Below are 21,731 nucleotides of genomic sequence, written 5' to 3'. Positions count from 1 at the left end.
TCACACCAGAGGTTAAGATGTACTGTAGTTGATGAAAGCTGTAGTGAGGTTGCCATGGAGACCAGAGTGCTTATTGGCTGCAAGGTACTCATGTGGTTCAGCATTACCATTGCTCAGGGGTGAATTCTTGGTATAAAAGGTACAGGGTAATTTCTCAATTATAATGAGATATCCGCAGCACTGTACATTAGGGAAACATAGAAACCAATAAATATACTGTAGCATCCAAAACAGCTACATGATGTGAAATAAAAGGCACAAGGACCCTGCTGGTATACAGAAGGACCTGGTGGGCATTTTGTAATCTCAAACCAGAACAAGTCAAAAAGAATGATCTACTTGTGTAATCATTCGGTCGTTTCTCTAAGAATATATATGAATTGCAAATCGCTGTTAAGTACATATATAGGGTGAAATATTTTAATGAGATGACTCAAGAAAAACAGGTAGATAAAGTAATTAGTGAATAATCCACAAATTATCCAACAAAATGAATGAAACTAACATTTTCAGATCCCAATGCTGAGCAGCAATGGTGTAGTTAGTGTGTGAGGTTTACTAAACTGACTGGTTCACTTTTCTTGTTTACAGAACAACAAACATGGCGATTTCACACGGACTGCAGCTGCGAAAATATGCGAATAGTTCCAGAGCTTACCCGAGCATAAGGACGCCCACTGCTGCCTTCTCATATGTGTACGATGTTGCTTACCTGTGTAAATATCAGTAAAATTTACGCATATCGAGCGCCCATCTTGTCCTAGCAGCAGGTTTGACCTGCCGCAGACTTGGCAGCTCCCCTAACATGCAGAGGGTGTAGGAGATCGCCAGGGCTAATTAATGCATGCCCATGTAATGTTGTTCAACGCATAGATACGCCTGCGTTTTTCTGACCACCCCCCAAACGCTGATTACCTGTCACTCACTTTGCGATAGATTCCTATGTGCGTCCGTAATCACAATGCGATCGCTGCACATGTGCAGTGCAGCTTATACGCATATGCGATGGCAATCACTTGATCTACGTACGTAATCGCCATTGCATACTGTACATGTATGAGTCAGGCCCACAGACTAGTTAGTGTCCATCAGTGAGATGCTCAGGGGAGAATATATATTATGTATTTTCTGCTATGCTGCCACGCCGCTCTCTTTTTGGCAACAGACTATACCACATTGCATGAGCATAAATGATTAGCTTACCTGGTTATTACAGTGTATAGCCAAAATCCAATGTCGTTAAATGTCAGTGTTATTGATACACATCAGTATTATGAAAAGAGTGGAGAAGTAAACCATAGCAATCAATCAGCTTCTACATATCATTTTATAGAATGTACTTGATAATGCTACCTCAAAACTGATTGGTTGCTATGGGCAACTTCTCCTCTGATCCATTTCTCCACTCTTTTCACTGCTTGATACATCAACCCCCATGTGCTCCGCAGACTAAGGGGCCTATTCACCAACACTAAAATAACGTTTTTAAGGACATTTTCCTTAATTACCGTTATTTTAGTATTCATGAAGACACTTAACACAGGAGATATCACTGATATCTCCTGGTTAAGTCCACCTGCGTTAATTTCCACACTCCCCATACATTAGTACATTAGTATGGGGATATGGAAATTATGCTATTCATCAAATTCTGAAAATTACCTGTATGTATTTTCGAAATTTGAAGGTGTTACTATAAGCCACTGTCAGGTAGCTTATAGCGGGTTACACTTACCTGCTGTCAGCTGGGGAGGTCCTCCGCCGGCTCCCTCCGTCACCATGGTCGCTTCTCAGGCTCCGTCTGCTGTGCTGACACTGTGTTCTCCCAGCAGAACACAGTAAAGTTTAGAAAAAAAAAAACTTGTTTTTTTTTCTAAAAACTTTGCTGTGCTCTGCCGGGAGAACACAGTGTCAGCACAGCAGATGGAGAGGGAGGCGGCTGCAGCGGCCAGGTAAGTAGGGGACAGGGGGAAGGTTATTGGAGGGGACAGAATTACCGCAGCTGTAGGTAGTGCTGTGCATGCGCTGCTTTTACGGATGTAACAGCGCATGTGCAGCACAGATTACAGCTGCGGTAAATTAGAGCAGGCAGGGACAAGTATCTATTTTTGGAAAAGCTGTCATCGCAAAAATGACAGCTTTCGGAATAGATGCTTATGGGGAGGAGGAATGATGAATTCTTCCGGTAATTAGGTAGAACTCCGTGCGAGTTCTAAACCTAATTACCTCCAGATAATTTTATGTGTTAATGAATAGGCCCCAAAAAGTTACCAGCCAGCCCTTGCTATGATATACAGTACTATAAAATTGCTATTGAAGGCTTCTCACTCTGTAATATCTCATATTTAGCTTGACTCTGACCATGCAATATTTATAGTATTCTCAGAAAATTGATTTTCCATTCAATTTCACAATGTTGTTAATAATTCAGTACATGTCACTACATTCTTAACTGATCAATAAAGATATAACTTTGGAACTAATATATTTACCATCATGTTTAATAATACAGGCTTGTTTACAAGGACATTCAGTCAAGATAAACATGTATATAATAATAATAATAATAATAATAATAATAATAATAATAATAATAATAATAATAATACATACTTGCCTACTTTTGAAAAAGCATTTCAGGGAGATTGTGAAAGCAGCACCAATGAGTGTGGTGATAAAGAGGGCGTGTACTGCTACATCTGAGAGCCTGTCATAAACCTGACTTACATCCAAATGTAAAACTGCCCAAAAGCACTTAGGCCGGGATGTACTAAGGTTGCGGTGACCATTCCGCCAGTCACAGCAACCTTGCTAATTGCATATGTACTAACATATACGATTAGTATCGCAAAGGATAGCTCTTGCGCTAAGAGCTGCCCTTTGTGAAGCAGCCAAAGCCGGGTGTCGGGGTCTCCGTGAGTCTCCAGGTTTTTCTGGCATTACCCTCTGCACCGATAAAAGTGCGGCCGGGGCTTAGTACATATGGAAATGCGGTAAAAACTACGAAAACGGGGGTTTTACCACATTTTTCCTTTAGTACATCCTGGCCTTAGTAAGATCTATTCGTTGATGAAAACACACTAATACTTTTCAGAAAATGCATGTAGCCATAGGGATCAGTGTGCCTTATAACCAATGCAGGGAAATGATACTAATGATCCCATTTGAATGTGTACATCTCTGTTTTGTTTTACTATAACAGCTTCATAATGAGGGTAAGGTGCAATCATGGAGATTGCTGGACTCTTCAGGGAGTCTCCCTGACAATGAGGGAGAGTTGGCAAGTATGTAATAATGGGGCCTATTCATCATAACTAAAAAATCTCTGGAGGTAATTAGGTTTAGACCTCGCATCGAGTTCTACCTAATTACCGGAGGAATTCATTATTCCTCCTCCCCATAATTATCTATTTAGAAAAGCTGTCATTTATGTGATGACAGCTTTTCAGGAAATAGATACTTTTCCCTCTCTGCACTAACTTACCGCAGCTGTAATCTGTGCTGCGCATGCGCCGTTACATTCGCGAAATCGGCGCATGCGCAGCACTGCCTACAGCTGCGGTAATTCTGAAAATTGGGGGGAAAATTGGTATAGAGTTCCCCCTATTTTCTATAACCAGCACCAGTATGAACCAGCAATAGCAGGGGGACACACAGAGTGAGGTCCCCTGCCACCACATTTACCAAGCCCAAACTGGTTAATGTACAATTTTTCCCCTATTTCCCCACACCAGCCCAGGCTGAGAGGCTCGGTGCTAGTTATGGATTTGGAGTGAGGTGGATCCCACGCATTTTTTTTCATTTACCCCTTTAATCACATTTTAACATAACAAAGCCTGTAACTCTCCTGCAACAGGTAGGTCTATTGTTTGGGCGCGTTTGCCGTCGTTTTGCCGTCAAGTTTTGGTCGGTTTTAAAACCGACCATTAGTAAATCTTCAGCTTGTATAGTTGTCCATGTAAAAGTATTGGATTGTTGGTCCAATGTTCTAAAGTGTTTTAAAGTCGTTTTGCCTTTAGTAAGTATGCGGTTTTGGTCAGCTTGCACAATCAAAGGAAAAAACTACCTTTATTTAATTTACCCCTCAGATAGAGTCAGCAAGTATAGTGAGAATACACTTACTATGAATGTTAATCCATTCTTCTGTGTTATTTTATTCCTCGGTAGGAGAATCAACAAAGCTTCACCAAACTCCATAAAATGTTGTGAGAATTACTACTGAAACACTCGGCCTAATTCTGATGTGGATGGATTTAGCATCTCTGATGCGTCTTTGGGTGCGTATGTTATATCGGTATACGTTTAAATTGCCGGCGGACGGGATCCCGGACGTCGCTATACCAATGCCGGAATCCCGCCGCCCGGCAAAATGCAGAAGCCGCTATCCCGAATGAGATCAGAATACTGGCGCCTGCATCCCGAACACCGGAATCCCGAACAAAGGATTCGGGCAAGTATTAAAGTTTCTCTGGGGATATGGGGGGGAGATAATGGTTAGGCGCCCCCCCGGGGAGGGTTAGGCTGCGGGGAAGGGGGTGGGGGCGTTAGGGTTAGGCACCACTGGGGGGAGGTTAGGGTTAGGCACCGTCTTGGAGCTTAGAGTTAGGCACCACCAAGAGTGGGCTAGGGGGGGGGGGGGAGAGTGGGAGGGTTAGGGTACTTACCACGAATGTCGGGATCCTTGACGTTCGGACTATTTAGCCGTCGGCATAATATACCGATTCCGTTATATGTTAGATGCTAACATATACAAAAGCAGCTTCAGTGATCCACGGACACAGCCATCGGATCACTTGTGTGAACATCGGCCATCTGAGTAACCCTCAGGTTACGCAACATGGTGGTTTCACATTGCCGGGGCCAGGAAGTCGGCGTCAGAAGAGGCAGAACCTGGACTCGGCACTCTTACATAATGGAGACAACACCCCTCTGTTTTGTGGAATGAACCCAGTGCCGCTCCCTTTCTGTCAATCAGACTGCGGCTCAAGAGGCACTGTAAGTGATACTGCAGGACCCGCTCTGCACAAACACGAAGGGTGACGCAGGTGGGTGGAGGCGGAGCAACACGGAGTCCCGAGAATTACGGACACTACCCGTCTGGGATGATCAACCCTCCGGCCTATGGACAGATCTTGTGGTGACCCTAGGTGGTAAAGGAAGTTATTACTGTTAAACTAATTATATTGTTCAATGTTTTTTTTATTTCATTTTATTATGTTTTGTATTGTCGTTAGTCAGAATGTTCACATTTATAAAGTTGACATTATGAATGTTGACACATGAAATTAGAGTTAGGCTACAATTAGGATTAGGATTTGGAATGGCGACATACTGAACATGTTCGGCATTCTGAACATGTCAACATAATGATTGTTGACATTCATGTCGACATTACATACCACAATCATCATTAATTGGTAATGCAAAACAGCACTGTTCAAACAAACCTCACTCATTATATGCCATACCGACCAATTGCTGATTTTTGCAGGACGGTCCCAAATTGCATACTTTGAAAGACGTGGCATTTACATGAAATTGGGAAAAGTGTCACCTAAAAGTGGGAGTTTTTGGAAGATCTGGGTGTAATTTTGTATGTTGTCCTTTTTCTGCATGTCTCAATGTTAAGCACTATGTCATTCTAATCAATTAGCCCCTTCCCCTGATTTGACGCTATGTTTACCTGCATTATATTCCATAAAGTTTTCCCATACTATGGGCGGGACGCAGCACAGCAAGAACTACAGTCAACCCTCTGAAAATGCAGTTTTCAGGGGTCTGACCGCATTTCTCATATGCATCAAGCCCTGGAATGCGATATATTCCGGGAATTTGATACTGTGGGCAACGCCATCTTTAGATGGCGTTAGCCAATATACTGTAAGCCTATGAGCTTTTATTTGCGATGCAACCCCCATTGAAGGAATCCAATCAGATCCCTCCCAGCACCCCCTGTGTCGCGACTCTTTCTGCGCATGCAGAGAAGGACGCAGCAGTTTTATATCACTGTACATCCTCTCTACACCTGATGCCACGTACTTTACCTCCAAATTGATTCCATCCACGATGATATCTCCTCCCTGCACACTAAATACACGCTATGAATAAAGCAAGGTTAGAATATGCGTCTGGTTTATAGAGGGAAGTATAGACATGTCACCTGCCCATTCCTCACTTTACCTACATTGTATATACAGACCTGGCCTTGTACAGGACAATCATTTCCCCTACTGTACTGATGACAACAGGCGGAAGGTCATCAGTACAGTCCACACAACAAAAAGAGATGATTACCTAACTGCAGGCCAGGCTTGCCCCCATTCCCTTGCTCACTCCTCCCGTTGCACGAGCCATGTCACAGCATACACATGAAGTGGACAGGTCACTGCCTTCCATAAGATGAAAAGATGTATCTCCTGACAATCCTTACGCTGCTATGAACAATCCAATCATCTGCTCTGTTGTGCTATGAAGATTTTAGCGGCCTGATTGTTTATAGACTGTTCTGTCACAGGTGACTTCCAAACTGGGAATATTAGGATGCGTAGGAAATGAAGGGGGTGATAGGTGATAAAGTACTAACCAATCAGCTCTTAACTGTCATTTTTCAAACATATTGTAAAATGACAATTAGGAGCTGATTGGTTGGTACTTTATCTGTATCCACTGTATCTCTCTCCATGGCTTAGTACATCTCCCCCGAAGACTGATAACAAAACGATGCTCTGACCAGAGTCATACTGTCAAAACAGGGGCAGAACTTCCCTTGATAGTAGTTTTTAAGAGCATAGCTATTAAGGAGGTCCGGGTACCCTTCCGAATAAATGCTAATCTATTTAAAAGTTGGGAAAAAGTTATAGGGAGATCTTGGTGTTAAAGCAGCTATGCCTACCACCTATGAAAACATTTTGCTTGTGAGCTCCTCGCATTAGCTGCAGCCCCAGGTTTTGCTCAATACAGCCAACATTTTCTTGTGCTCCTTTTTATGTATCACAGATCTGGCCATAAACTAGGGCCTACAGATTTGTCCTCATACATCAAGCCTCATTGCGCGTTAAACAGCTCTTCCAGACGCGCCATACTGTGGTGTGACGATGTGACACCCATGAAACAGACACCCCTAGGACTGTGAGGGGTTAATACCACTTTGGGCAAGGAAGGAGTTAATACATGTCACCCCAGCACGTGTGAAGCAAGGGGACAGCTGGTGCTGATTGGATGAACCTGTCCTGTCTCTCAAGCGGTGGGTGTGGTCAGGTGCCCGCGAAAAGGAGGGCGTGCCAGGAGCTGAGGAGAAGTGTGGCGTGCAGCACGAGGACAGCGGGCAGAGACCGCCAAGCTGCAAAGCTCTAGTGGAGTGCGGAGCAGCCGAGCCGGGAGCGTGGACGCCGGGGACCCGCGGAAGATAGACCGGGTCAGGTGAGCCACAGCAACGAAGAGCAGCACACCATTAAGGCGTCCAGCGCAGCAGCAAGAGCCGCTCGTGGAGGTACACAGCCACAGTGGCAACACGCAGTACAGGGTAATCATCCCCCCTGCCCCATACCACAGCAGCAGCCATCATAGGGTAACTTCAAAGCACCCTCATTTCAGTTATACTACTTATAAGAGAAGTCGCTGTCCTATTGTGATTTATAACTTTTTCTGCCAACCACAAGATGGCCGCAGGCCAACAGCAACAATTGCTTTGAGTTGCCATGCTGCCAACCACAATATGGCCACCGATTAACTGCAGTATAGACATACAGCTCCAGCAGTGGAAAAGTTACATAGCCTTGCACCAGAGGTAGCTACAGGAGTGGTGAGTGGAAGATTGATTGCACCACAGGCAGAGCTGCACTGTACTGTAGTACTGGACTTTCTCATACCTTGTTGCAAATAGCAGAACCTCAGTGTTACTTTCACTTTCAGTATATAGGAGTTATCTGCTTCACTGACCAAGCTTACCACTATTTACCCTGTATGTTTTCCGGACCACACCAAGACTGTCCTATTTCACAGCACAGTGATTCTTTGATACTTGAAGGCTGGAATACACTGCTTAAAGGAGATAATATAACCCATCAAACTGGGATAGAACTGCGGGACACTTTACAGTAACAGCTGTCTAGTAATATTGAATAACCTGATTGCCTGAGAATTGGATGTGCCTATAGAGAGAAAAGTGGAATTAACATTCAGTGACTGAATTACTGTACTGTGTACAGGACTTCCATACACACTTTGGCGACTCTTCCCTCCCAGATTTAATACTAACAAACGTTACACTAAGTGGGACTAGTACCATGGTCAACTTAAACTGATCTATAAGAGCTCCACCAGCTGCAGCAGCGAAGACGGGTAGGAATACAGTGTTTTGTGTTTAAGGTCATCTGGACATTGAAACTGTTAGTTAGTTTAGTACTGACATCATTGCTGAATTGTTTTCTTGTAGTGTGCAACCATTTGAGATAAGAATGTATGCTCGATACTGAATTTAACTGTGAATAGTAATGTAAAAGTTGCCTTAGATTGTATGGTCATACTGCCGAAATATTATTACACCAATCCGTATGGTGCCGTGCAAATGCCATTGTTTTTATGTGTAATCTCATTATTGATGTTTTTCCCACTGATGCAATACAAAGGCTGCCTCATTGAATGCGGAGTGTTATTTATGCAAGTGCCCTGCCGACTCTCTAATAAACCTGTGTTCACAAAATAAAAACCACAAACTGCCTCGTCACCCCTTCATGTGCTTCCATTACTCTCACCTCTCCGTAAGTCGAGTGAAGATTGAACCACAACACACAAGGTAAACTCTTTACTTACCACATAAAGTCAAGGTTACCACAACTGGCGTCACCAACAGGATTAATGGAGTCCAAAGTGAGAAGGTTGGAAGTATAGAAGAGCCATGTCGACCGATCCACCAGCCCAGGCAGTACCGCCTGCTGGCGCAGGAGCACCGATCAACCCACCTGTGGCACAGATCAATCCTATCACGCTCCCCTATTACTTCGGAGCCCCGTGGCTCCCCACGTATTCTGGTGAGGACCATGGCACAGAAGGAAGCACTCTCACCGAGTTTAAAAGGAAGATGACCTCTATGTTCCGTTTGTACCCGCTAAGTGATCAGCAGCAGGTCGAGATACTCATTGGGCAATTGAAGAATTCGGCACTCAGGGAAGTGACGTCCTGGCCCGCCAGAGAAAAACAGAACGTAGAACAAGTCCTTAAACGACTAGCGACCACTTTTGATGCCCGTACCTTATCCACCTTGAAAATGAGGTTATATGCATGTAAACAAAAACCTGGGGAGAGTCTGCGTGACTACGCCCTCACCCTGCAGGAGGCCTTGAGGGCAATCCAGGCTGTCGATCAGGAAGAAGTCAGGAACCCGGATGAGACCTTGGTCACCCAATTGATAGAGGGAGCTAACAGAGAAGGAACACAAGTTCAACTGCGACTACTGCGACTACAACTTCCGATGCATACTTTCTTAGACTTTAAAGAAGCGGCTATCAAAATGTTGGGCACGGTCGAAGAGCATAATACGGAATTCCCAGAATTACCAAGTCAGTCCTACTCGGCAGAAGCTGGCTTACGGAATGCATGTCAGGCACCCAAAGAAACCAACCCCGCCTCCCATGGGCTGCAGCTGCCATCCTCTGACCCAATACAACTGTTGAGGAAACAGATGGAAGAAATGACATTGGGAATGGCAGAGATACGTAGGGAGGTGCATAGCCTAGCTCAATCCCAACCGGCGGATTATGAAGAGCTGCGGTGGCGGCCGAGAAGACAAAGGGCTGATGACTGGTGGGAACCACCCCGGGGACAAGGGAGAAGATCAACAGATCAGTTTGATGCTCAAGGCCGTCCCATCTGCAGGCGGTGCCAGAAGGCAGGTCATGTGGAGAGACACTGCAGGCAAGAGGAGACATTAAACTGCAACACCCCGAGAGTGGGGGTCAAGCCTCGGGGAGAACAGGAAGATTAGACCCGAATCCTGAAGAGTGGTGGCCCTGGTATGTCGGGACGTGTCCGACAATCCCAACTGTCATAAATGGCGTGGAAGTTTTGGCCATGTTAGACACAGGATCCCAAATCACCACCACACAGCTACCTGCTTTTCAACGCTATTGGAAGGAGGGGCAGTTGCTGATGCCACCTCCCTCATGGCTGCAACTAATTGCTAGTAACGGACTGGGGATCTCCTGCGTGGGGTACTGGGAGGCTAATATGCAGATCGGAGTAACCCTCCTTCCACTACAGGGATGTCTGATCACTGAGAGCAGTGAAGCTAAAGTAGCACCGGTGATTCTAGGAATGAACGTCTTACAGCAATGTCCGGAGGAGCTATTGCCCACACTAAGGAGTGAATTGTCTCAGTTGGTCACCGGGGAGCGAAGAATCACACAGAAGACTATCAGGGTGCTTCAAGGTCACCAGAGGTTCGCCCATAATGAGGGAGAGATTGGAAAGGTTAGACTAATGGATAGTACGCCCATCAAATTGCAACCCAATTCAGAGACCATCCTCTGGGGCAAGGCACGATGCGGACCAGCTGGCAGAAGCTATGAGGCCTTAATTGAACCCTGTTTAACATCCGCTCGCCAGGAGGCGGTAGTAGCCAGTACCCTAGTCACTGTGAAGAACGGACGAGTCCCAGTGCGGATCTTAAATCCCCATAATTACGCAATCAAGTTGTATCGACGCCAGCCACTGGCCCGATTATTGTGGACCTCATTTCAAGATGTCGTATATATCCATCCTTACAAGCTAATCAGTGTCACGTAACCACGGAGAGTAGTACAGCTGACGAGCAGGAAGATGAATGGTGGGCAGAGATTCAGGTAGGGGATGGCAGTACACCGAGAGACCATAAGGTCGGAATCCTCCAGGTTGTGAAGAATAATGCTGAGACTTTCAGCCATAGCCCTACAGATCTGGGTATCGTGAAGGAGATACACCATCGTATCCTGACAGGGGATGCCCCACCCATAAAAGAGCGGCATCGCCCATTGGCACCAGCGCTATATCAGCCCGTACGGCAACTGTTGGAGGACATGAAGAGCAATGGCATCATCAGAGAGATTCACAGCCCATGGGCAGCCCCATTGGTGTTAGTTCGCAAAAAGGATGGCCAGCTAAGATTCTGTGTAGACTACAGGAAGCTGAATGCTATCACACATAAGGATGCCTATCCTCTACCCCGAATTGAGGAGTCTCTGACGGCGCTTAAATCTGCCAAATATTTCTCAACCCTAGATTTGACCAGCGGCTACTGGCAGGTTCAGATGAAGGAAGAGGACAAGGAGAAGACTGCCTTCGTCACACCAATGGGGCTCTATGAATTCAACCGTATGCCATTTGGCTTATGCAATGCTCCCGCCACCTTCCAACGCGTGATGGAGCATTGTCTAGGCCATAGGAATTTCGATGTGGTTCTCCTATATTTGGATGACATTATCATCTTTTCAAAAACCTACTCTGACCATCTGCAACACTTACGGGAGGTTTTCCAACAGCTGACTAGATTCGGTCTGAAGCTGAAGCCATCCAAGTGCCACCTGCTCAAGCCCCGAGTTCAGTACTTAGGTCACATTGTAAGCCCTGAGGGTGTGACCCCGGACCCCGAAAAGGTGAAAGCAGTATTGGAATGGCCCATCCCGCTGACAGTCAAAGATGTCCGACGGTTCCTTGGATTTGTAGGATATTATCGACGGTTTGTGAAGAACTTTCCCAAAGTCGCCGCCCCTCTTTTAGAAATTCTACGAGGGATCCCTAAGGATAAGTATAACAAACGAATTCCCATAGAGTGGACGACTGAACGACAGACAGCCTTCGACCTGCTGAAGAAAGTCTTGACAGAGGCCCCTGTGCTGGCCTACCCAGATTACAACCACCCGTTCCGGCTGTACACGGATGCCAGCAAGCAAGGGTTGGGAGCTGTACTTGCCCAAGTTCAGGAAAATCAAGAGCGTGTGATCGCTTACGCTAGTCGCAGTCTACGTCCCACCGAACGGAACGACGCCAATTACAGCGCCTACAAACTCGAGTTTCTTGCCTTGGTGTGGGCAGTGACAGAAAAATTCAGAGACTATCTAGCGGCAACACCGTTTGTAGCTTATACGGACTGTAACCCACTGGCTCATCAAGCCACCACCCCTCTAGGAGCTTTGGAACAAAGGTGGTCCTACAGACTGGCCAACTACCAGTTCAAAGTAGTATACAGAAGTGGGCGAAGTAACGCGAATGCCGATGCACTCTCCCGGCTACAGACGGGCGAAAGTGAATTGGAAGGAATAGACAGGTGGGAGCAGATTGAAACTCCCAACTTCAGTTTGAAAAGAAGAGCACCGGAACAGAATGCTATGGTTCCCATCCCTGCGAGAGTGCAGGAAGTTCAGGGCGTGGAGATGGAAAGAGATTGGACTGTCTGGCAGGACGCAAGTCCAACCTTAAAAAGGGTGAAACAGTTGCTGGCCTCTCGTCAGGGGTTGACCCGAATTCAGAGACAAGCTGCAACCCCGGACCTAATCCAATTGTGGCGGCAAAAGGACCGTTTGACGTTGCGAAGAGGCCTATTGCTACGACAGAGCACAGATCCAAAGACACATCTGTTGATTGAGCAGTTGGTGGTGCCCCCTGCGAAAATCGATCTTATCCTACGGGCCTATCATGATCACTCTGGCCATTTCGGCTGTCAAAAGACAGAGGCGACCCTACGTCGAAGATTTTACTGGGGGAATATGCGTCAGGATGTGGAAGACTGGTGCAAATCTTGCGACATATGCACAGCACGTAGACCGGCTCCATCAGAAGAGAAAGCACCGCTGCACCCCATTGTTACCCGACAACCACTGGAACTCGTAACTATCGACCATGTGAAGCTAGAACCAAGTAGCAATGGATATCAATATGCTGTAACCATAATTGACCATTACACCAAGTTTGCCGTTGTACTGCCAGTTCGGGATCTCACGGCAAAGACGACAGCAGAAATCATCTGGCGAGCATTTGTACGGCCCTACGGGTACCCTGCTAGTATTCTGACGGATCAGGGGCCTGCGTTTGAAGCACTACTCTTCCAAGAACTATGCCAGTTGTATGGGTGTGTGAAATTACGCACTACAGCATACCATCCTCAGGGCAACGGGGCCTGCGAAAGGATGAACCAAACTGTGATAACAACACTGTGCACAGCTCCACAGGATACACGCCATATTATCTGCTTTTTGGACGATCTGGGAAACTACCCGCTGACGTTAACTTAGGCCTGGCTTCGGATGATGCCACAGATTCTTGCTTCCAAGGGGATTGGGTCGTAGAACACCAGCGTAGATTACAGACTGCTCGAGCTCTTGTGGACCAACGTATGGATGCTATCCGTGATCGACAAAAGGATCGATACGATGCGACCGCACATGCCAGACCATTAACCGTAGGAGAAGTCGTGCTAAGGCGAAATAATCGGCGGCACAGCAAATTGGATTCCCAATGGGAGCCTGATCCATATGTAGTTACCGGCATACCCAACGCTGAAATAGCCGTGTACCAGATTGATAAGGTAGAAGGTGGTCAACCGAAAGTTGTACATCGGGATCAACTCAAATTGTGCCCTAACCATCTCAGAGCTCCAGAATTACTACCTGATTCTACACCATCACACCCAGCCCGAGATCAGTTGTCGATACTAAATGACCCATTGAGTCTTGTCCTGAGTATGTATTGGCCTGTCGTGGCCGGTTCCCCGACCCCAGAAATGAGGCATCCGCCTGTGGTTGAGGAAGTCATTGCAGACGTCCCTGAAATTGGTGAAGTGAGACGCTCGACCAGGAGCACCCAAGGAATACTGCCCACACGTTACAGACAATAGAGAGGTCGGTAGAGGCACCTTTAGTACTGTTTATATTTTCCTGATTGCACTAATCTGTTTGACATTGATATGTTGTATTTATGTGTACATTTGTGCTAGTGTGATAGTTAATGGTTAGGTGTAGTCAGGGTCATGATCTATTCATCCTATGTTCATTGATGCCCAGGATTTGTGACTTACAGATGCCAATACTCTGTTATTTGGGAATTATCCTTTGTTCTGTTTCCCTTTATTATTGGACCAAGCGTGAGGACACGCATCATTTCAGTATGGAGGGATGTGACACCCATGAAACGGACACCCCTAGGACTGTGAGGGGTTAATACCACTTTGGGCAAGGAAGGAGTTAATACATGTCTCCCCAGCACGTGTGAAGCAAGGGGACAGCTGGTGCTGAATGGATGAGCCTGTCCTGTCTCTCAAGCGGTGGGTGTGGTCAGGTGCCCGCGAAAAGGAGGGCGTGCCAGGAGCTGAGGAGGTGTGGCGTGCAGCACGAGGACAGCGGGCAGAGACCGCCAAGCTGCAAAGCTCTAGTGGAGTGCGGAGCAGCCGAGCCGGGAGCGTGGACGCCGGGGACCCGCGGAAGATAGACCGGGTCAGGTGAGCCACAGCAACGAAGAGCAGCACACCATTAAGGCGTCCAGCGCAGCAGCAAGAGCCGCTCGTGGAGGTACACAGCCACAGTGGCAACACACAGTACAGGGTAATCATCCCCCTGCCCCATACCACAGCAGCAGCCATCATAGGGTAACTTCAAAGCACCCTCATTTCAGTTATACTACTTATAAGAGAAGTCGCTGTCCTATTGTGATTTATAACTTTTTCTGCCAACCACAAGATGGCCGCAGGCCAACAGCAACAATTGCTTTGAGTTGCCATGCTGCCAACCACAAGATGGCCACCGATTAACTGCAGTATAGACATACAGCTCCAGCAGTGGAAAAGTTACATAGCCTTGCACCAGAGGTAGCTACAGGAGTGGTGAGTGGAAGATTGATTGCACCACAGGCAGAGCTGCACTGTACTGTAGTACTGGACTTTCTCATACCTTGTTGCAAATAGCAGAACCTCAGTGTTACTTTCACTTTCAGTATATAGGAGTTATCTGCTTCACTGACCAAGCTTACCACTATTTACCCTGTATGTTTTCCGGACCACACCAAGACTGTCCTATTTCACAGCACAGTGATTCTTTGATACTTGAAGGCTGGAATACACTGCTTAAAGGAGATAATATAGCCCATCAAACTGGGATAGAACTGCGGGACACTTTACAGTAACAGCTGTCTAGTAATATTGAATAACCTGATTGCCTGAGAATTGGATGTGCCTATAGAGAGAAAAGTGGAATTAACATTCAGTGACTGAATTACTGTACTGTGTACAGGACTTCCATACACACTTTGGCGACTCTTCCCTCCCAGATTTAATACTAACAAACGTTACACTAAGTGGGACTAGTACCATGGTCAACTTAAACTGATCTATAAGAGCTCCACCAGCTGCAGCAGCGAAGACGGGTAGGAATACAGTGTTTTGTGTTTAAGGTCATCTGGACATTGACACTGTTAGTTAGTTTAGTACTGACATCATTGCTGAATTGTTTTCTTGTAGTGTGCAACCATTTGAGATAAGAATGTATGCTCGATACTGAATTTAACTGTGAATAGTAACGTAAAAGTTGCCTTAGATTGTATGGTCATACTGCCGAAGTATTAGTACACAAATCCGTATGGTGCCGTGCAAATGCCATTGTTTTTATGTGTAATCTCATTATTGATGTTTTTCCCACTGGTGCAATACAAAGGCTGCCTCATTGAATGCGGAGTGTTATTTATGCAAGTGCCCTGCCGACTCTCTAATAGGGATGTGCAGGCTCGGATAGGTTCGAGTTTGCACGTGGAGTTCGGATTTTTCCCTCCAAAAAAACGGAACTCAGAACGAGGCAAAACGTCATCTTACATGGACGAACATCATCATTCCTGGACTTTTGTCCAGGAATGATGATGTTCGTCCATGTAAGATGACGTTTTGCCTCGTTCTGAGTTCCGTTTTTTTGGAGGGAAAAATCCGAACTCCACGTGCAAACTCGAACCTATCCGAGCCTGCACATCCCTACTCTCTAATAAACCTGTGTTCACAAAATAAAAACCACAAGCTGCCTCGTCACCCCTTCATGTGCTTCCATTACTCTCACCTCTCCGTAAGTCGAGTGAAGATTGAACCACAACACACAAGGTAAACTTTTTACTTACCACATAAAGTCAAGGTTACAACAACACGGTAGCGCCATCCTTGCCTACTGTACTTTTGAAAAAGCATTTCAGGGAGATCGTGAAAGCAACACCAATGAGCGCGGCGGTAAAGTGGGCGTGTACTGCTACATCTGAGAGACGTGTCATAAACCTGACTTACATCCAGATGTAAATGAGCCCCAAAGCAGTTAGTAAGACCTACTTGGTAATGAAAACACACTGATACTTTCAGAAAATGCATGTAGCTATAGGGATCATTGTGTTTTATAACCAATGCAGGGAAATTATACTAATGATCCAATTTGGATGTATATATCTCTGTTTTTTTATTTATATAACAGCTTCATCATGGGGGTAAGGTGCAATAATTTAGATTGCCAGGGGTAAATTTACTTAAGCCGGCCATACACGGTGCAATAGGCACCGAGTGACGCAACGGGGGATCCGACGTCCGACATATTGGGCGGTCCCACACATGGTGCAGTCGGATGGCCAACCGCTTGATATGCCGGCTCCCCCCTCCCGCATAGCACTGCATGGTAACGCACATTGCATCCCCTGATCAACTGAAACCTGCAGTAAGATCAGGGGGTGCGATGTACGACCCCACGGGTGCGCGCTCGGTCCGACATCAGGCCCATACACGGTGCGATATAGCAGCCAAATCGTAAATCATACCAATCAGTCGGATCGGCTGCTTTATCGCACCGTGTATGGGGGCCATAAGATTCGAGTTTGGTTGAGATGACAATCTCGGGTGAGTTTAGGCTTGTTTTTCATATCAACAAATTTACTAAAGACAAACTCGGGTGAGTTTGGGAGAGAGCTCTTTAATCTCACTCGTAAAACTCGGGTGAGATCGCAAACTCGAATCTTCTCACCACGGGCAAACTCGGAAGTACTTCTCATGAAAAAGATGCAGTTTGCAAATTTACTAAGATTCGAGGTTTCAATCTCGGGTGAGATTAGAGCAAACTCGCAGAGAAATTGAAGTTTCAAACACTCACCCTCCTGAGCTGAGAGTTTGCCAGAAACATACACAGATTATTGTGATTTGTGTAGGTTTCTGCATGTGTAGTTAATGTATAGTGTTTTTATTTGAAAAAAAATATGTAGGGTCCCCCCCAAAAGCCATAACCAGCCTCGGACTGGTCAGCCAGAGCCCTGAGCTTCAGACCAAGCCTGGGGTTGTGGGAGAGGGGGGAACCCATTTTTTGGTTTGTCGCACACAGAATATTGGCGTGCCGCATATCATTTTAATCAGCAGAAACTGCTTATGTGTCATATTCACATCGCAACTAAGACGCATTTGAAGGTAAAAAGTTGCATGAAAAGATGCTTGGCGCTACCGAGTGACACAGCTCTCACGCCGGGATTGGTATGAAATCCTGACGCCGGAAGACCGGCAACAGAAGATCCTGACAGGTACGTTTTTTTACTATTACTAACCCTCGCCCCCCTAACCCTAACCCTCCCTTAGGGGTGCCTAACCCTAACCTCCCCTGCAAGTGCCTAACCCTAACCCCCCCTGTAAGTGCTTAAACCTAACCCCCCTTCCCCACAGCCTAAACCTAACCCTATTCGGGGGTGCCTAACCCTAACCTCCCCCCGGGGGTGCCTAACCCTAACCCCCCTTCCCCTAGCCTAACCTTAACCCTCCTGGGGGGGTGCCTAACCCTAAGTCCACTCCGGGAGCCCCTAACCTAACCCTCCCCTGTCCGCGCCCGCCGCCTGGCTTACCTCCGTTCGGTATGCCGGGCATCGGGCTCCCGGCGTAGGGATCATGATAGATGTCGGGATTTCGACGCCTATCATTAGACCCCTGCCGGGATTAGACAGTCGGGAAACCGGCGGTCGGCATTTTGACAATTGGCTTCCTGACTGCATCCCCTCACGCCTTATGTGTAACGTGACTTGTAGCGCACGGAGGATAGATGTATGTGGACACATCTGTATATGAGCAGGGAGATCAATCAAAGTCAACCAAGAGATTCCATCTTATGATTACTTCTCCCACTCCCCTCCCCTCCCCTAAACCACCTTCACCACCATCTAAAAGTGGTAACTAAATGGTTTTGCTGAGATGGCAGAGCATGGGAAAAGTGGCTGCGTGATGCTCCAGGTACAGAGTGGGGACACAATAGTAAAATCATTTAAAATGTGGTAGTGATTTTATGAGTAATAGCGCCAGACCCATATGTAATTTGACTTCCTATAATGCAAACACGTTGCTAACAGTTTTGACTGCTCTTCAGTTACCATGAAATGGACTGGAGAAAAGATATTCACTTGACACCTGGATCCTATGCAATGTGGATTGCTTGGGAACAAAGAAATATATAAACATGAGACACAGAGGACTTTGAACAATGCATTCACTCATTTTAAATAGCTTCCTAATCTCCCTAGCATCACATTTGAAATAATAAAATTTAATCAAATCCGACAACAACAATAATATTAGAATTGCTGCTTGGCAATTACAATCCTACATTGCAAGCACATTTACATAGAAATAACCGCCCAAAGACCTCATAATAAAGATGTAAAAATATCAGAAACAACCGTTTGCAAACTTCATGCAATTTCTCTTGATAAAGTGAAAGAAATAGGGCCTAAATCAGAGCCGCTCTCTAGATGCGATCGCTGGCATCCAGTGTATGCATATTCGGCAAAGTGACACCATGGCAGGCACTCGCTCGGAAAGGCATAAGCACGCCCACTTTGGCTGTGCGAGCGATCGCTCTGTGTATGCAGACACCCATTAGGGTATGTTGAGACGCCCACTAGCGCACGTCATCTCCAGGAAATGTATTAAAACATTGGTACATCGAGGACCATCGGAAGCTAACGCAGAGCTTGTGGTTGCCTTACCTTACCGCAAGCACTGCAAGGACTTCAGTGTAAAAAACAGGCATGTGACGTGTACTATGACGCTGCCTGTTAATTATGCACGCCTTAGAAATGGCATTGAAACACTCAGGCACGTCTGCGTTCGCACCTCCACTCCCCCGATATTAGTGTCCTGCCCTGTTACCACCCACAAACGGCCTCTCCTGTCACTCATTACACTGGGCTGTCTTTGCTGGGCGAGCGAGCGGGTTGCGATCACACAGAGTAGTTCACGCACGTGCAGAATGAAGCATGCGCATTCGCAGACCATCGGGACGCTTGCGAGCGGCTCTGAATCAGGTCCATAATTCGGGAATCTTTACTGGGATATGTGGGCAAACACAAAATGTTTTACCTAAACATTTTTATATTGTTGTTGTAGATCACTGATCATTACACGACTGGTTCCTAAACATAACCCAAAGGCATATGACATGGAAATATATAGGCACAAACCAATGATATTACAGGTTGAGTCTCCCATATCCAAAATGCTTGGGACCAGGGGTATTTTGGATAACGAAATATTCTGTATTTTGGAATAATTGCACACCATAATTAAATATCTTGGGAATAGGACCCAAATATACACACAGAATGCATTTATGTGTTATATACACCTTATACACACAGCCTACAGGTAATTTTATACAATATTTTCAATATATTTGTGGCTCAGGCAAAGTTTGTGTACAGAAATTAAATTCATTTATGTTGCATATACACCTTATACACACAGCCTGGAGGTAATTTTACACAATATTTTTAATAATTTGTGCCTTAGACAAAGTTTGTGTACATTGAACCATCAATAATCAAAGGTTTCATTATCTCAGTCATGCCAAAATAATTCCGTATTTCGGAATATTCCGTATTTCGGAATATTTGGATATGGGAGACTCAACCTGTACAATGAATTAGTGATGTCTGCCAGCATAAAGATGGTTGAGAATAACTTAAATGCTCACAAATTCCACAAGCAGTCTCCATGACTGTTATCCACAGATGTATGTAGGAAGAATTTGAGTATATAGCATATATGTGATAAATTAGCATGCCATTATAGACAAATATTTAGTTCTACAATTGCTGCACAATAGAGTGAGGTGCATGATGGCAAAGGTGGTATTGCAGCATAAAATGTAATACAGAGTATATTGCTGCTATAGAATTGGAATTTGTCCTCCAATCACCTCATGCCTACCTCAGCTTGTCTCTGACTTACTATACTGTCAGCTGTATTTCCCTGTCTCTGGTCTGCCCAAATCATATCTGACTCTTTGGGCCTGATTCACTACGGTTTGCAATTCTGCTTATACACATGCACTGCAGTTGCTAATATCAGCAGTGCTATTTATTGCATTCACATTGCGTGCACAGCCTAACATAAGAACGCCCACTTCCCCTTACTCATATATTATATGTATACTAGAGGAACACAGCTAAACAATCGGTAACATTGAGTAACATCGGACCCATAGGCACACTTGCACAAGACCTGACCTTGCTCAGAAATTGCTAACATCCACGCACGCTATCAGTGCTATGGCTGCTTATGGATAATTTATGCACGCCCCTGCAACGGCTTTGCAATGCACTGGCACGCCTGCTTTCGCCCAAACACCCCCCCCGTCACCACCCACAAACAGCTCTTCCTGTCAATCTCTCTGCTCTGGGTCTGCGTAGCCTCTGCAAACCCAATTCTGTTTGCAATTGCTACAATTGCATGTATCGCAGTGTGCAATTGCACACTGCGATACATGCACATGTGCAGAACGCAACAATTGACCGTTTGCATGCGTCTTTGCAACAAAATGAATCAGGCCCTTAATCCTGTTACAGTACCTGCATACCTCCCCCTTGTCTCTCAAGTTTATTGTTTGCCCATTTGTCTCTTTTATGCATCCTCTTTTCACTACTCCCTCCCTCCCCATCTTGGTGCCTTCTATGAATTTCTTCAGTGCCGGTTCCCAGGTCCCCTTCCTTCCTCATTCTTATTTCTTACAGGTGCACTGACAGGGATAGTCATCACAAGTGTATAGCATCAGCATGTTGATAGCCAAAATGTTGACATTCATTATGTCTTCAGTACAATGTCGTCAGTTATAATATCGACATTGTTGAAATGTCGACAGCTAATATATTGACATCTCAAAAATGTTGACAATGTCGCAAATGTAAATGTCGACAAGTGAAATGCTGACATTTTTGCAAAATGCTGACATTAGGTTTACAGTGAGGTTTAGGGTTAGGATTGTGTTTAGTGATAGGGAAATACTTACTGCTGCAACCGCAATATTAGATGCATCCTACATTAACAGCAACATGTGACATTAACCACAACTGCTGGGTAAGGGGTCTTACCTCCACAACCACCGGCACAGCTGCATCACCGATTGTGGTCATTGTTAGAATGTTGATATTCATCAGAATTACCACTGAAAACATTGAGAAGTGTGACGCAAGCAGGTTACACAGCATTGCTGGTGGTTTCACACTTCCAGGGCCAGGAAGTCAACTTTGTCAGCGTCGACATGTTAAATATCATCATTCTCATGTAAACATGATGGCTGTCGACATTCTCTCGACAAAATATAACGATCCTGTCACACGGTACTACTGATTTATAAATTCACCTGCTATACAGACAAAGCTGGTGGTCCCACTGTCACAGCAAGGAAAAAAAGGAAACACAGTAGCTCAGAGACTATGGGCTCTAT

General features: G+C 45.7%; 2 protein-coding genes across 3 annotated transcripts in view; one reads left to right on the top strand and one right to left on the bottom strand.

Annotated features, from left to right (window-relative positions):
* The window catches only part of CLVS1 (clavesin 1), a 153,760-nt gene that overhangs the window by 110,652 nt on the left and 21,377 nt on the right, over window positions 1-21,731 (bottom strand). The gene's annotated exons all lie outside the window — the stretch shown is intronic.
* Window positions 8,897-9,982, top strand: LOC148527229 (uncharacterized). Its single transcript, XM_088469346.1, has one exon. The coding sequence runs from the start codon at window positions 8,897-8,899 to the stop codon at window positions 9,980-9,982; it is 1,086 nt and encodes a 361-aa protein (XP_088325472.1).

The sequence above is a fragment of the Taudactylus pleione genome, unplaced genomic scaffold (genome assembly GCF_031769625.1).
Source record: "Taudactylus pleione unplaced genomic scaffold, aTauple2 ptg000090l, whole genome shotgun sequence".
Taxonomy (NCBI): domain Eukaryota; kingdom Metazoa; phylum Chordata; class Amphibia; order Anura; family Myobatrachidae; genus Taudactylus; species Taudactylus pleione.
This window is presented reverse-complemented; position numbering and strand designations above follow the sequence as displayed.